The sequence below is a fragment of the Syzygium oleosum genome, unplaced genomic scaffold (genome assembly GCF_021117445.2).
Source record: "Syzygium oleosum isolate NSW1041296 unplaced genomic scaffold, Sole_v2.1 Sole_v2.46, whole genome shotgun sequence".
NCBI lineage: Eukaryota > Viridiplantae > Streptophyta > Magnoliopsida > Myrtales > Myrtaceae > Syzygium > Syzygium oleosum.
The window spans coordinates 1,069,890-1,086,668 of record NW_026607530.1 but is presented as its reverse complement, the minus strand read 5'-3'; the positions used below and the strand labels follow the sequence as shown (position 1 = coordinate 1,086,668).

Below are 16,779 nucleotides of genomic sequence, written 5' to 3'. Positions count from 1 at the left end.
GCACTTGCTTTACTTCCTTTATTTCCGTGTGGATAACTTTATAACTTTTGCGTTAAATCACCGCCTACCTGTCAAAGAGAAAAATCACACTGGCATCGCCAGTTGATGGGTATGTCTGGACACTCCTGCACTACAACACTCTTTGACAAACAGGTCGATTAACTATCAAATCTCAACCGATGGACGACGACAATACACAAAATTGTACCTTTTAGAAATTTCCGTAGCGGTACAACTTTTCAAGTAGAGGACGAATGTCAAGTCGCCAACCTGCATAAGATTGTATTTTTGACTTGTTTGGATCGAATTGATTAAACTGGACATAGACTCGAAAGCTACTGTCACTGGCCGACATGCCACAATCAAATCTCACAAGTCCTACATGCCTTTCCGCATGTAGCACTCGGCTTTTGTTCGACCAATGTCGACTTCAAGAGAAAAAATTACTCGGACATGGCATGACTGAATGGATACGCATATGTAAGTCAGCAAAGAATCTAAACTGCCTTCAATTGAGCATCCTCTCTACTTGACAATTACCAGTTGCGATGCTGAAGCGGCACTCATATGACAGCATCAAGCTCTATTACTCACAGTATCCATACGTCGAATGGAAGGATCAATTTACATTTAACTATACTAAATTGACTTTCTTTTGTGATGATCTATAACTGCATCTCAAGTAAGACCAACTCACAATTGCAGAACCTTCATGCTAAATAACACTAAAGATACAAACTGTACATTTGTTTCATTAACATAACACAAGACTTGGTATTTCCACAAATTTCCGCATTGACGCTTCTCGCGAATAGGTGAAAACAAGGCCAAGTTGTCCGTATTGCTTATGCATCTTTCCAACGGCATACATTTTGCAAAGCTTATACCAAGGCATCGATCCAAGTTTCTTGGCTATACAATAAAGTAATCCCCTGACAACTTAAACAGAGAAATCTTCTGGTAACTTATTTGAAAGAGTGCATGAGCGAATGTCACACGCTTTTATGCCGACATTACATGATACCAGTGTAACAAATTCCACCCAACTTAAGACAGAATTAGAATAATTGTCACTAGGATATTTACAATCATAATCTTGACCGCAAAGTAGAATAACTTACTAAGCAGCTGCTTGCTGAGGTTGGACACGGGTATATCTTAACCAGTGGCACCCAATCCTCGAGATTTCGGGAGCCTGACAGCAGCCAAGGGGTTGACTATGCCCTGAGAATCCTTTCCCAAACCCATACCTTCAACAAATCCCATCTTCGCCATCATTCTGGATCCAAACCCTTTGGTATGCCTTTCAAAAGCTCCGACACTTTGAGGCGTTCTTCTCACAGATCCTCCTCTGCCACTTTGCTTTGACTTAGCGCTTTGAGATTCTGACTCCCTGTTTCTTTCTGGTTCTTTGCCAGATTCAGGGACGCTCATCCCTAATCCAAGAGATTTAGGACGCTTAATCACTTCGATGGGCGCCGCCATACCGGTGCCTCCCTTCCCCAACCCTTGGCCTTCTATGAATCCCATTTTCGCCATCATTTTTGACCCAAAGCCCCTCGTGTGTAGCTCAAATGCACCAAAGTTCTCAGAAGTGACCAGAGTCACGTGCTCCTCACTGATTTCACTGGCCCCGGGTAGATTCATGGGGCTGATCTCTGTCGTTTCAGATGGCATTACACCACTTGACACGAAAGACACAGGTTGACTGGCCAATGACACCTTTCCACTGGAACGGTTAACTGATTTCTTTAATGACTTGCTTCTGCTAGATTTTTTAGCTTCTTGAGGCCTTACCTGATTTCGACCTCCACTTGTCGTCCTCGCATGTGGGACATCAATTACCGAGAAATCAGCATCATCAACAGGTCCAATGAGCTGTGATTAGCACAACAACAATTGATTGTAGTATTTCCAGATATGCAAATAGACAACTGACCTAACTTTGTGAAACGCAGAAAAAGGCAGATTTAACAATCCTGAATGAAAACACAGCACTGATATGCATAAAGTTTCCACTAATCAGATTTAATACCTTTTCCAGTATAAGTTTATCAGTTGAAGATGGCATGCAAGTCTGTGGAGTTCGCACAACCGTCACAAATCTGGAGAAACAAGATGATAATTAGAACGTCAAAAGCTTAAAGCCTAGAAAGGGAGAAGATAGGGGAAACATAATGCCCATTAACCTTTTCTTGCCCGATCCTTGGGAGCCACTTCGCAACCGATAAATTCTTGCCAATCGTTGAACCTTATCACACAGAAAAGTTGTTATAAGTAAAAAGAGTTCTGACTTACAGAAGCAGACAGAATCTACTACTGGAGCAAACATCACTTCCATGGAACATTAGAGTAGAAATCCTTAAGGAGCGAACACGAAGATGTGTTCAAACCACAATCAAGTTTATTGAAGACATAGGAAAAATCAATGAAATCTGAGAATCAGGAAATTGGCAAACCAGAACATGCACATCTGCAGCTGAATAAAATCAGAGAAAACTGGGTTGGTCATGTGACCAAGGCCAAAAAGAAAACCTATACCTAGCATTCGACAGGATTGCTGGATGCATATGCAAAAGATACAGTGATAAACCCATAAGTGTGGAGCAAAGCCAGAACTTTTCGATGCACAATAAGAGATCAAGGATAAGCAGATTATGAGACTTCCAATTAGGATTATCGGAAAAAGAAAACTTTCAATTAACAAATCCTGAATATGGTCATTTGGCACAATATAAAAGATACTTATAGCTGCAGACTTATCAATGATTGATGTAGCCTAACACAAATTTCTTGACTATAAGACCACTCCATTACAATCTCTTTTACATGTGCTTGGATGTTCTGCATAAGTAAAACTAAGCATGTTATTATCTGCATCATTACAGGTCAAATTCACAGGGATAAGACAAGCTTGTTAAGGTACTTGGCCATAATACATAGTAACATTAAAATCAACCATGAGTTCTCGAATTTTTTTAGGTGTGAGCAATAGGTACTTTAACAATTGAATGGGGCAAAGGAAGCTCTCTCTATCTTAAAGGGTCCTCCTATGAATGAGGCAGTACATCATAATGCAAAAGTGAGCATAAGCAGGAAAGACGAAAGATTGGCAAGGAGTCGCAACCTTTGGCCACTAGAGAGAGAGAATAATGATAAAACATACCTGGGAACAATCCCGAGAATGCATAGGTTGAAAAGAATGTATGTCAACTCCATTGAGAACAATCTGCTCCAGCTTCTAAAAAAACATTAAACCAAGAAGAGCATTAAGATTTGGTCCCAATAATCAATTCTAAATACCACACAAAGGATAATATGCCCATCCCTAATTAAACAACATAGGAGCAGAAAGGCCGGATTGGGTGCGACATTAATAATTCAAACATTATAGGAAGAACGGGGACACAGGTTGAAGAACTTCACGCCTAACAAAGTTGACTTCTATTGATGCCAAAGACCTTCATGCCAAAAAGATAATTTATATTACCGTGATAAAGATATCGACTTCAATGCTTAAAATCAGACAACAAAAGAACAGTTCAATGCACGAAGCATGAGAAGAGAGAGCGATCATAGGATCCATGAAGCAGAAGTGAGGCTCCTCAGCTAGGCAAAAGTAACGGAGTTAAATTTGGCTCAGACAATGATCAAATTCAGCTGACACGGCAAAATGAAGGGAATGTACCCAGATAATAATGCAATTGCTTGTTAATTGTACATCTAATCACAAGGACCGTTTATACTTAAGGAGAAGAGGGAAGAATGCCTTTGCAACTTCCGAATACTTTTACCCTTACCTTATTTATTCTCTCAAGGTCAACGCCCCTACGAATCATTCTGTCCCGGCGTTTAGCAGCAATCAATTCTTTGCGATGTTTCTTCTTTTCACCTGTGCATCAATTCTATTTGAATTTTAAAAAAAGCGCAAAAAACTAGAGAAACATTATCCTATGAAGCACCTTCAGACAATCTAAATTGTTCTTCATCCCCCAAGGAAAACATAATAATTGCTCATTGTTTCCCAAGACACATAGAAGGAGAACTCCATAAATTGAAAAGTAACAGTAAACATCTGAAAGAGAGGTGTCCTTGTGTGCCTCGCATGTGTTTCTTTCTTGGGAGGTCAAAAACATAAAGACCCCTCCAATCATGTCATCCAAACACATCGATCTCCTTAGTTCTCCATTTTAGTAATTAATACTTGAGACTTAACTATTAGTTCATGGATCAAATAGAAAAGCCAAGATTTATTATTAATTGATCGATATTTCGATTTACTTTCAAATCCCAATATACACTACTAAACTAGTTTTCCATTGAGCATGACATCTTTCTCATCCCCCCGCAGGAAGGGGCGGGCCGGGCCGGGCCAGGGAGGGAGAGAGAGTGAGTTAAGTTAATTAATGCATATACAAAGTTTACCAGGAAATCTTCTCGATCTTGTACTCTTCTGAGACTCCAATGACCGAGATAGAGGCACTCTTGCACCACGATTCTTCTTGGCTGAAAGAGTCCTCACATCTCTTACCAAGATAAAATCATCCGCAGCTGATGACCAATTATCTCTCACTGTCCCATGACCTTGATGTTTTGATTGAGGCTTCCTCTGCATACCATACTCCGTGGAAGCATCCTGGAGAGCAATTCCACCCAATTTTTTCAACGTTTCATCCAAATCGCTACTAGAAGAATCGTCTGAATCATCTGATGAATAAGAAACCTGCTGTAACAATAATTTTCCATCTAAAAGAGAATCACTCCCACCAATTCCTTCCAAATAATCTTGAGCAATGTCATCATCAACATCCGAACCACTATCAGACATATCCCCGGAGTCATCACTTTCAGAAGAATCTGTTGCTCCATCTTGCTCAGCCGACTCCGCCTCCGAGTCTTCCTCATCACTATATTCCGCAACATCATCCTCGCCATCTTCCTCATCAGATAAATCTTCTGTATATAATTTTAATCCCCCAATTGATACGAACCCAGAATTTTTCTTTGAAGATGTCTTCTTTGACAAAAGCTGAGCCCTCTTTTCAGGTGCTCCACAGTCAAAGTTCTCACAATCATCGTCTTCCTGTTCAGGCGATGACATAGGACTCTCTGACTCTTCTCGATTTTCCATTTTCCCTGAAGATGCTTCAATTCCAGTTGGAGCTGCATCGTTTTCATTAAAATAACCCAATCCTGTGTGTGGGCTATCACCCAGAACAAAATCTGAATGATACTCATAACTGACATTTGCTTGATCCATTGATGATGGCCCTTCGTCTACATAAGCAATAATTTGGTTCTCCTTCGAACCACACACAATGAAAGGCTGAGAAAAATCCAATTTATTCTCTCCATTTGTATCTCCAAAGGTCGACACTGGATGCAAACCATCCTGTTAAAAAATTCAACTAACCTAAATCAACACAAGTGAGAGACTGAGATCAAGGCCGATCCACAAGAAGTTTTCTCAAATTCAAGACAGCTACAAAGACAAAAAAACCATAGTCTAAGCATCAAGGGTACTAACCAAGACCAACTCTAAAAATTACTTTCTATTAGGTTCAAGGCTTCAGCTGTATTATGAGTCTTCATTTAGAGAACTCAACGGGTGTGAAATCCAAGAGACAGTAATGACTATTTTCAATGACTCATGAACTTTTCGCACGCAGGAGGGCGACTATCAGCACAAGATTCCAAACGAAACTGCGGATTCCCAAGAAAGCCGCCGACAACCTACAACGTGGAGCCTCAAAATCAAACAGATTTTTACCTCAAGGTCAAGCGACGGATACCGGTATCCGAAAGCATTCGACTTTGAACTTTGCGGCAAGCTTTTAGAACCGGAACCTCTACCTCGCCCGGAGCTTCCAGCTTTCGACGCATCCGAGTTTTGATTCGGTCCTACAAAATGGAAAACAAGCAGACCAAACACACACTCTTATGCTTAGATGAACACCCTTCTCACAGAATCAATCGAGATAACTGCATTTTCAGTCTCCATTCGAGCTCCATTTCCTCGGAACCCAAACCGGGATCCGATCAATCGTCATCCACCAGTCCCGACATTCATCAAAGAAAAAGCGCGAGCAGAAACCGAGAGAAATGGACCTCGCCGAGGGGCCGGTGACGGGGTCTTGAGCTGCCACTCCGACAAGACGCCGCCTTGGACGAAGCGGCCGGCCCTGATCGACGCCGGAGCGCTGAATCCTCCTCGTCCCCTTCTTCTTTCGTCCCTGCGGTCGGATTTGCCGTTGCTCCGATTGAAGTTGCCGCCGCCGCCGCCGCCGCCGCCGCCGCCGCCGTTGCTCCCGCCGCCGCCGCCGTTGCTGCTGCCGCCGCCGGTGTTCTTCCTCGAAGAATTCGATCTCCTCTTACCTCCGGCCATGGTCAAACTCGCAGTGAAGGGAAAGGAACGGAACGGAACTTCGACTGAACTTTCTGACCTAATTGATCGATCGAGCGATCGATTTGGGGGGTGATGACGAGCGGACCGTCGAAGGATCTCCTCTTCCTCCTCCTCCTGCTGCGTGTGGTTTCCTGCCTTGGTGGCTACGGTCGCATCTGGGCCGTTGGTGATCGCCGTGGGCCGCAAGGAGACGCGTGGACGGCTACGATGCGGTGCGGCCTCTTTCCTCTTTGTGGGGAATATGCGAAGAATCAATGCCCATCACCGGTCGCTCTTGCGTGGATCCGGATCCGGGTCAACGACCCTAAACAAATCATAGTATTGATTATCACATGATCCGGGTCCATGATCCTATACAAATCATAGTATTGATTATGTGATGCTCATATGATTAACGATCATGGTAAACTCGATCCATATGGACTTGAGTTCGGATACGAATTGAATTTGTCGCGATGGTCATTAAGTAGTCAGTATACCTATCAAACAAGTGGGTCGGATTGAAAATGGTCCGACCCAAACTGATCCATTTAATCCGTTTTAACCCATTTTCATGCAATACAAATTTGGTGACTCATAGCTAACCCGACCCGCCTGGCATGTCATATATTTAACTTAGAAAAATGTATAAGTAAAAGCCTCCTTCTTTGCCAACTTTAGTGGACATGTTCAGAGACAATAATATATGAACAAAAATATTTCGATAAACATGTATATGGGAGACAAAATAATAATTAAATAGAACATAATCACGCTAGTTGATCCAAACCGACAAAAATAGGTCCGGTTCGCGAGTTAGACCGGGATCGATGCACACCCCTACTTCAGGCTGCATCACAAAGGAGTAGAATTTAAAAAGCTTCTTTGAAAGGCTGAAATAGCAACTGAGGTATGTGATTTTGACTTGAGAATGGAAGAGCTGAAGGCAATTGATGAGAAAGTTCATAATTGGTTGTCCTAGACGCCTCCAGTGCAGTGTAACATTTCCTTGAATAATTGGTGTGAAAGCTTTAAGACATTGTAATATTGCTGCAGATACAAACTCATTCACTCTCTCCAGAACATTGTAGTCAAACAGATTGTAATCATCCCATGAATTGGTAAAACGCAATAATATTAAGCACACAATAATATGAATCTAGAGGGAAAATCGTAAAAAAAATTAATATAAGGGATAACCTGAACAATCGGCGAATTATCGTTGACTTCACAAATTCATTCCCTCTCTCTTCAGGACATTGTAGTCAAACAGATTGTAATAATCCTACGAATTGATAAAGCGTAATAATATTAAGGCACACAACAATACGAATAGAGAGGAAAAATCATAAAAAAAAAATTTGATAAAAGGGATAACCTGAACAATCAACGATTCATCGTTAACTTCACGATATAAATTATTGGGAGGTTCACAGTTCTCCGGAAATGCACCGGAAAATATCTACATCGGACTGAAAATTCTTAATGCAGATACTTGCCAATCCAAATAAGCTTTTTTTTTTTTTTTTTTTTTTGGTAAGGTAAGTATATATATAACTTTCTCAAACCAAATACAAGCTATAGCTCCAACCAATACTCGACCCTAATAGGACAGAACACTCTGGACAAGAAAAGGTCAACTTGTAGGAGCGGGTATCAAGTTCCCTCGTCAAGGAGGGAGATCATTGAGCCAAGAACGTGAGCCGAGATCGAAGAGAATCACGAAATTGGAGCATCGAAGCCCATGATTACACGTAAGTGTCTGGCTATCGCAATGCCGCTACGGAGTTGTGCCTTGCTCGAGCAATCGTCGTCCTCTTTGGAAAGAAAAGAAGAATGGGAAACAAGGGATTGAGAAACGCTCCACGAACGGGGAAGAAGGAAGGAAGGAAGAAGCAAGGTTTTATTATTTTTTTTTTAGGGTTTGTGATTTTTTACCCATTGGACAAAAAGGCCCCTATTCCAACTGCCGGTAATATCACATGCTCGCCAGACGGCGAACATTTGGCTGACCGGCAAGTTTATGCCCTTATTTGAGATTGTTTTAATCACTTCAGGCTCTTATTTGAAACAAGAACCGCTTTAAGCCTCTTTGGAAAAATTGGTAGGGGTGAGCATGGTCCAGGTTGGGCCGGTCTAGCATCTAACCCAAGGACCAACCTGCACAGTATTAGTCCCTAATTTTTGGGACTGAGAACCAACCCTAGTAAGCGAGGGGCCAAGGATTGGACCAACCCCATGGTTCTTGTCCGGTTCCAAGGTCAACCCGGGACCAACCGATTATTTTTTTGTTTCATTTTTTGTATTCCTTGAAAGGACAAACATACCATTTCAAATTACATAACCATCAACAATGCGATATTGAGCAACCAAATTATGAACACCAGTATATATCAAACATCAATATAACCATGAAAACGAGCACGTGAAATACAATTAAACCATAAGAAGGTCAAAATACGCAATATAAATCATGAATTATACAACTTCGCATCTTTTTTAAATTCTTAAATGATCGCTTAACTTTTGAACACATGAAAACAGAACAAACAATACACATAATTAATACTTAACAAAGTACGTTTATCCAGCTGAGCTACGCTCATGACGCGAGCGAAGAGAGGCCAAAGGCAAGTGAGGTGAGCGGCGAGGTGAGTGAACAGAGGCGAGCGAGGCAAGCAAAGAAAGGCGAGCGGCGAGCGAACAGAGCGAGGCGACCAAAGAGGGTTTCCATTTATTTTTTTTTTGGTTGAATTAGGGCTGGGTTTCTTTCTACTTTCTAAACTACATGGCAAATTGAACTTCATAAGAAAGAAGAGAACGGAGGAGGAAGTGCTAGGGTTTAGAGTAGACAAGCACATAACATATAGTATCTAATATATATTATATATATAGTATATACAGGGTTAGTACGCGTTGGATTAACCATAAACTCCCAGAACTGAGGACCAACCAGCACAATGCAGGGTCCGGGTCTCAGGACCAAAGACCGATCCAAACCCGTTGGGAACCGGACTAGGAATGGCCAAGTTGGGCAGGTCCAGGGTTGACCCTAGACCGATGCTCAGCCCTAAAAACATGGCTCCACTTTGAGCCCTTATTTAAATTCTACATTTATTATAATAAAGAGTGTTTCCCATGTTTTTTTTTTATATGAATTTGCTAGAAATTGGCCATCGGAGAAACTCTTTTATAGCTCCCCCTTATCATTCATGTCTATTCTATTCAAACGAGGCGTTCATTAACCCTTGCAACAAATACTTTTGTACCAATGATTTTGCAAACTACCAAATCACGTTATGTCTTTTCTAGCAAGTGAAGAAAAGTTTGTCTTTTACTAGTACCATTATTGTACAAAATATCTAAATTTTCTTGGCATTGTACCATAACATCTTTCGGCATACCATAATCATCGGTGACATCCATGTTTGTACCCCGTCGATCATAGTTAAGATTGAAGAAGTTAAAAGCTTTTCAACGTGAGTTCATATACATCACACGTGACAAAATTCTTCGAGAATTTGCCAAGAAAGTGCTAGCATGTGGCGAGCGAATCGATTTTCATTGTTGTCATCTACCAATTTGAAAATGTTAAAATGGACAGCCATGAAATGGAAAACCCTAATTTCCCTTCAAGAAATGGGAATCAACCGCGATGCCAGAAATATCCCTTAATCGAACCAAAAGATGTGTTGACACTCCAATGATATGGCTTTCACTTGCGAAACCTCCTAGGAAGATCTTGTTTCTAACTCCACTTCCATTGCTCTCCTAATGTTTTATGACTAATAATATATTCTTAAATTCTCCGAAATAGAAGCTACCAAGAGACCCCACAATTGATGCTCATGGTCTATGACCACCCCACAAGATACGGCCTCTCCAATGTTTTCTCCGCATAACGAGCTTTGACGACCAAAACCCGAATTCGTTCCCTTCTTCTTGGACTATTTATGAACAGCACGACCATTTCTTCAAAGGTGCCACCAATGCCCACAAAGGGTTTCAAGAACACATCTCGAGTGGTGGCGTTGGTGGTGCACTTTTCTTTAGGAAGGTGATAAAAAAAAAAACAAACAAAGATTGATTAAATGGCGGCGACCGGCGGTTCGGAGGGCTTGTTCCGCCCCCTCTACGAGGGGTGTCTCTCCGGGTGTGACGGCGGGATTGAGAGGAGGCCGTACCACCGCAACTGCAGCTGTGCGCTCCACAAGTCGCGCCAGAACTGCTCCCACGGGAACCTGAAGAGCATGAGCGTGTCGTACCCGATGCGAAAGTCGTGGAGCGAGGGCAACTTGGCGTTGATGGCCTCTGCACCCACATCTCCTTCTTCCTCGCCGGCGACGGCGCCGAGGAGTCGACTTGGCTCTTGCAATCAAGAGGTCTAGCGTTTCCTGTAAGTTTTGAGGGCTTGAATTTGTACCTCCTTTTCCTCTTGGTTTGTCTGAATAAGTCAGTGGTATCTTACCGAGACATGTGTGGATTAAGACTCTTGAAAATAACTTGATCGAAAGGGTGTGAGGTGTGAATGATGGGTGCGATGCCATTTTTTGGTCCAAGGCTCACGTAGATCATGTTCATGCAGTCCTTGATCGACTTAGATTGCCTGGAGAAAATGGCTGTCTTGTGTACTCAAACTTTTTATCTCTGGTTAATTCATATGTGGTGTGCTGGATGAACTTGTGTATAGAATCTAATCATTCGTTTTGAGTTACATGATGGAGCCAAGGACATTTGTATCTTCTTCCTTCCATTGGGTTGACTATAAACGATAGCATTTATCAGAAATTTCTTCCTAACCTAATAAATGTCTGTGCCATTTCAATATTTGGGTTCATCTTTCCATCCGAAGCAACCTCTCTTAGAAGCTGGATCACAAGGAAATGAGTCAGATGGCCTGTTTTTAACCGAATCGGGTGGACTTAATCAGGTGCGCCGAGCCGGCCCGGGATAGTATCTGACAGTTATTACAGAAAAAGAAGTCAATTTAAATACTTGTAGGAGTATTCCTTTTATGCTTATTTTACAAAAAAAAAAGACTAGCGATGGTGTTGCTTGCAATTAAGTACAAATGAAGACAGCCGAGTGTTAGAAAAATGCAAAGATTGATTAGATATTTGGTGCACTCTCGCTTTATTTGATACCGGGGTTTTTCCTAACTTTCGATAAAAACAGGCTTTCTTGCAAGATAAATTGCAGAAGGTTTTCTCCTCAGAAGCAAGAAAACTCTTAGTCAATCAATATCTGTTCAACATGTACAAACTAATCATTAACCAAGATCATCCAAAAGCCCACTAACTTGAGCAAGACATAGATTATAAACTTGGGTGGTCAAAAAATTAGGCGAGACATGGGACGTTAGGTGATTTGGCCTCCAAGAGATTATGCGTGATATCCATCTTGAGCCAAACAATTTTTAGCCGCGATCGGCTTCTAATGTTATGAGTCTAACACAATTTCATGAATATTGTTCCGTCGCGTCATGTTTGATCCGTTACATGATTATATTGCTAAAACTCGAAATTATTTGATAAAATACGTGCGATGACTCGATAGACTTTGACACGAATAAGGCTTGAAGCATGTAATATCACGTTTCCTCTCAAAGTCTCAAGTGCCTTGGAACTTCACTTCCGTCTCTTGTTCATCAATACTTATCTTGCTTTTTCATCACTAAACTCTATTTATAATTTATTATTATGCTGCTGCTGCCATACACGGTTTTAACCTAATTTCCAGCAAGTCCTTCAAGGTTGACCGATGATATAAGTCAAAGGTAGGCGACCTGTGACTGATGTCTTGTAAGCAATATATTTACAAGACCACAATATCATTAATCAATTTTCATCAAGAAAATTCACGAGACATGTCGCTATATAACAAAGCAAATTTAAAAGAGGTTTCAACCTCAAAGTTTGCTCAATAAAATTTCATGAAGAGTCCCGGGTGAATTTACAATGGTGTAAGTAAATCGAGGGGCAAAAGCGAGATTTACACTTCAAATCACGATTTGATAAGCTAAATCTTTCTAATAATCTTTAAAAAATTGAATTCGTTGTCCAAATTTAAACATATATATCTATAAGCTTATTTTCCTCAACATATTTAATCCTATACATTAGTTTAACAGAGAAAGCGTGTGCTCTTTTTAATTCAGCCTCTTAATTTGGTCCCTTGTAAAGAACAAGGGAAGGACAGCTGTCAACAGATGTGCAAATAGGGCATGGTGTTGAACAGTGCTAGGGACAAAATCGAGCATAAGAAATACAGGGTCTTCCTTCATCTTGGGACATGATGAACATAGCCATGATTGAATGATTTTAATATTAAATCGCCCGTCATTTACCTAAGCTTCTAGATGAACTGATAAATGTACTTATTCGAGAAAATAAAGAATTTTTAAATTCCTCACCCTGCTACACATCGTAATTAGAGACAGTATACCTGAGCTTGATGAGTGTTAAGTGTTGTTCAAACATGAAAGTAACATAGTTTTAAGACACATTTGAACACAGCCATGAAGATTTTGGTAGCGCGTGAGGTGTTGTTCAAAGCGGGTATTTTGTTCAGATGAGGACATATTTGATGTTTGTGGTAGGTTGAATTTGGACCATCCTAGTTAGTTTTCATCAATTCGAGGTCTATTTTTGGGAAAATTGTCAAAAAAAAATCTTAAACTTATCGTATCACGATCAATTCAGTCGTAAATTATCAATTGTCTCAATTTAGCCCTAAAATTTTTAATAATTTGCCAATCTAGTCCTTTCGGCCAATTTTGGCCAGAAATGGCTGTCGTGAATACCAACCATCCGAAGTGGTATGGCCAACACTAAGGTGAGCAATTTTTATAAATTTCTAAGTTTTATTAATCTTTATTTTTTTATTCTTATTTTTAATGCGAACGCCAGCCATCCTATGTTAACCATCCACTCTTGGTAGGTAAATGTGTAATATCCTAAAGAATATATAATTTATGCAATGTCGGGGGTGTCACTTTTTCACTGAAAGGTAGAGTTATATATTATCCTGATAAAAGTCAAACCTTTATTTGAATAATTACGTTGTTGTGTTTTCTTTATTGGTGAAAACAATATAATGCAAGGTATAGTATACGCTTTTTTATGATACTTTTTATGCAATAAGATTTATTATGATTTTTAGTCATCCATATGTTTGATATTGCTAATTAATTTAATTATCGGGATCGTGAGTTGTTGAGAAGGTTTGCTCCAGAGGTTCCTAGTTATTGTGGAAGGGTCAGCGTGGAGTAGCGGTAACACCGTAAGCAGGATGAAGTAGATAGAGCTTGAGAGGAGGACATCTGACCCATTAAAAATTTGATTTTTCGATCCAAAGTACTATGTGAGTGAAATCTTCAGTTTTTTCCTCTTTCTCTATCCCTATCCCGTAGGTACAGCTTTTGAATCAATAGAGAACCTTTTCTTATGTATCTGTATGAATCAATATTATTACATTCCAATTCCTTCTCGATACCTCCTAAGGAAAATCCCGAATTGGATTCCAAATTGACAGGCAACACATGTCGAGTCGCTTATTGTGGAGAATTTCTCAATGGTTCGCTGCCGAAGTCCCCCAAAATTTGAATATGCCAAGGTCAACAGGGGTGCTAAAGTCTAGCAGTTCAAAAGTCCAAAAGTCATGTTAAATGAGTAAAATGCGGGAGCATTTATAGGGAGTGGATAAAAAAGATTGGTTTATAGGATTATTCCATGAGGCAATCCTAGCGTAAGGAATCGACGGTAGATAGGTAGCCATGTATCAGGGGGACAACGGCCAATAGTGGGCTGTCACATGTCAGGAGGACAAGGACCGACGCTAAACCCACTAGAAAGGGTCAATTTGTAGACCGACCATCCCTAATGAGTCGCGTTTCGAGTCCATTAAATCAAAACTCTCTAAAACATCTCAAACGAACAAAAATAACATAAGATCATGTCACCTATCCCAAGTCATTGTTGCATTGAGCAATGCTAGCATGAGTAAACCTATAACGAGTCAATTTGTAGACTGATCATCCCTAACGAGTCGTGTTTCTAGTCCATTAGGTCAAAACTCTCTAAAACATCTTAAACAAACAAAAATAACATAAGATCATGTCACCTATAAACGAACAAAATAACATAAGATCATGTCACCTATCCCAGGTCATTCTTGCATTGAGCCATGCTAACATGAGTAAACCTGTAACGAGTCAGTTTGTAGACTAACCATCTCTAACGAGTCGCATTTCGAGTCTATTAAGTCAAAACTCTCTAAAACATCTCAAACGAACAAAAATAACAAAAGATCATGTCACCTATACCAAGTCATTCTTGCATTGAGCAATGATAACATGAGTAAACCTATAACAAATTCCCGATGATGACATTTGTTAATCAATTCGAAAAATTGTATAAACAAACAACATATATACTTCCATAAATATGAAAAGACAAAATTACACGTCAACAAGCGTTTTCAAATTTCTATTTGTTCTTTTATCACAGCCTGTCGAGCATACTAGTTTTGCAGTTATTTAAAAATTATCGTAGGTTTGCGAGCAATTTATAAAATTTCCATTTTTTTGCATGTTAAAGATATTATCTTGTAAACATTTCCATACTTCAAATATGACCGATTTTTCGAAATGAAAAAGGTCAACCCGATTTGAATAGGTCATAAATGTATAGATCAAAGCTCGGCATTTTCGGGGGTTTTTAGTTTGCTAGATATAACTAAGCATGCTAGATGGAAGTAACAATTTCAAATCAAAAAAAGAGATTTCAGATAATTTAAATATCATTATTTATGATTTTAGGTGCATGATTTTCTTTGATCATGGTTAGAAAAAACAGGTATATTCGGAAGTTTAGAAGGGGAACCACAATATTTCCAAACTTTAGCATATGAAATTCAGGTTGACGGACAAAATATAGAGGCTCAAAGGAAGAAAACAGAGGCGGCACGTAACGTTTTGATCAAGATCCTAGTTGCCCTAGACAGCATCGTCGATGTACCACTACAACAAGAAAAGTTTAGTTAGAAAGATTCAGCTTAACGAATTCTCTCTCTCTCTCTCTTTCTCTCTGTCTTAACTGACTTGTCTAGACAGCAAATGACCAAAATCCTAATTCGAAACCTCTAAGTTAAAGCCAAGAACTCTTGTCTCACTCTCTCTCTCCCTAGGAAGCTTCACATTCAAGACTGCCCGAGATAGAGAGAGAGTGACGTTCCTCATGAAAACACGTTTTGGTTATCACATTTTGCTCAAACACGTCTCGAAAATCACATTGTTTTCTCCAATTCATCCAACCAAGGAGACAAACTCCCTACACTTCACGTTCCTATGACTTGTATTACTATCTATATGTAACTACCCCAATAAAGCCCGCACAATTTTCCAAACCAACAATAGACACCTAATCAACTATACACTGTAAATTCTCCGGCACGAGCATACCCTCACCTACTTACCGGGACACACCTAAGGGGGGAGAGAGAGAGAGAGAGAGAGAGAGGGAGAGGGAGAGGGAGAGGGAAAGGGAGAGAGGATGGCCACTGTGGCAGCTTCCCAGGTGTTGCTCTGGTGCGCCATTCATGGCAGCTTGTCGCTCAATGACGTGGAGATCGAGCGCCGCCCGTACCACCGGAACTGTGGTTGCGCTCTACACAAGGTCAAAGGCCGCGGCAGTTGCCCTGATGCTTGCCCGAACAGCCGCAAGGTGTCTTTCCCAAGGAAGGAGTTGTGCTCGGATTGCTTGTTGTCCCTCTCGTCTTCCCATGCCTCTTCTCGATCTTCTCTTCTCTCGGTCGATAGCATGTCTTCTTTCACAAGGACAGAGGATACAACAGGATGAGGGGCCTCTGTACAATATGCTTAGTCGTGGTGAATGAGATTATTTTTCACTCAGTACATGACCATTTTTTTTTGTCGAACTCAATATATGACCATCTTTTTAAATTATGCCAGAGATACTAGAAATAGTTTACAGAATTAGTTTAAAAGGTGAAATCGCAAATTCTCGCCAGATATTTAAGTGGGAACTGCATGTTTATATATATAAATAAGTTTGTCATATTACTTGATAAACTAATTTTGTAAACCCGTTTTAGCGTTGCTAAGCATTATTGGTCTTTGTTCTAGTGTGTGGAAAACCTGTTGTTTGTACCTTTTCTCTGGTCGCTTTAATTCTAAGGAAGCAAAAGAGGAGGTGTCTAGGTAAAACCCCACCTCTCTCAACTTAAATGATGTTATCAACCATGGGCGTTTGCATGAGGAAACGGCAATATATGATCATTTGCTCTCCATCTCAAGTCAAAGGGCTGTGAAGTGTGTAACTTGATATATATTTTGCAAATGTTTGAATATGTATTCAAATTCTACAAACAGGCCT

At 40.4% G+C, this 16,779-nt stretch overlaps 1 protein-coding gene across 1 annotated transcript; it reads right to left on the bottom strand.

Annotated features, from left to right (window-relative positions):
• Positions 1-940: 940 nt before the first annotated feature.
• On the bottom strand, positions 941-6,507 carry LOC115687359 (uncharacterized). Its single transcript, XM_056306649.1, has 8 exons — positions 6,109-6,507; positions 5,771-5,901; positions 4,426-5,392; positions 3,801-3,892; positions 3,167-3,241; positions 2,190-2,251; positions 2,036-2,105; positions 941-1,878 (listed from the first exon to the last, which is right to left on the bottom strand). The coding sequence occupies exons 1-8, from the start codon at positions 6,383-6,385 to the stop codon at positions 1,159-1,161; spliced, it is 2,394 nt and encodes a 797-aa protein (XP_056162624.1). The 5' UTR covers positions 6,386-6,507; the 3' UTR covers positions 941-1,158.
• Positions 6,508-16,779: the final 10,272 nt, after the last annotated feature.

Bases quoted from the DNA above. Each gene is read 5' to 3' on its own strand.
- LOC115687359 (XM_056306649.1), bottom strand. From the start codon at position 6,385: ATGGCCGGAGGTAAGAGGAGATCGAATTCTTCGAGGAAGAACACCGGC. The intron at 5,902-6,108 runs GTCCATTTCTCT...TCCATTTTGTAG, and splicing joins GTCACCGGCCCCTCGGCGAG to GACCGAATCAAAACTCGGAT. The intron at 1,879-2,035 runs GTATTAAATCTG...TGCTAATCACAG, and splicing joins ATAAACTTATACTGGAAAAG to CTCATTGGACCTGTTGATGA.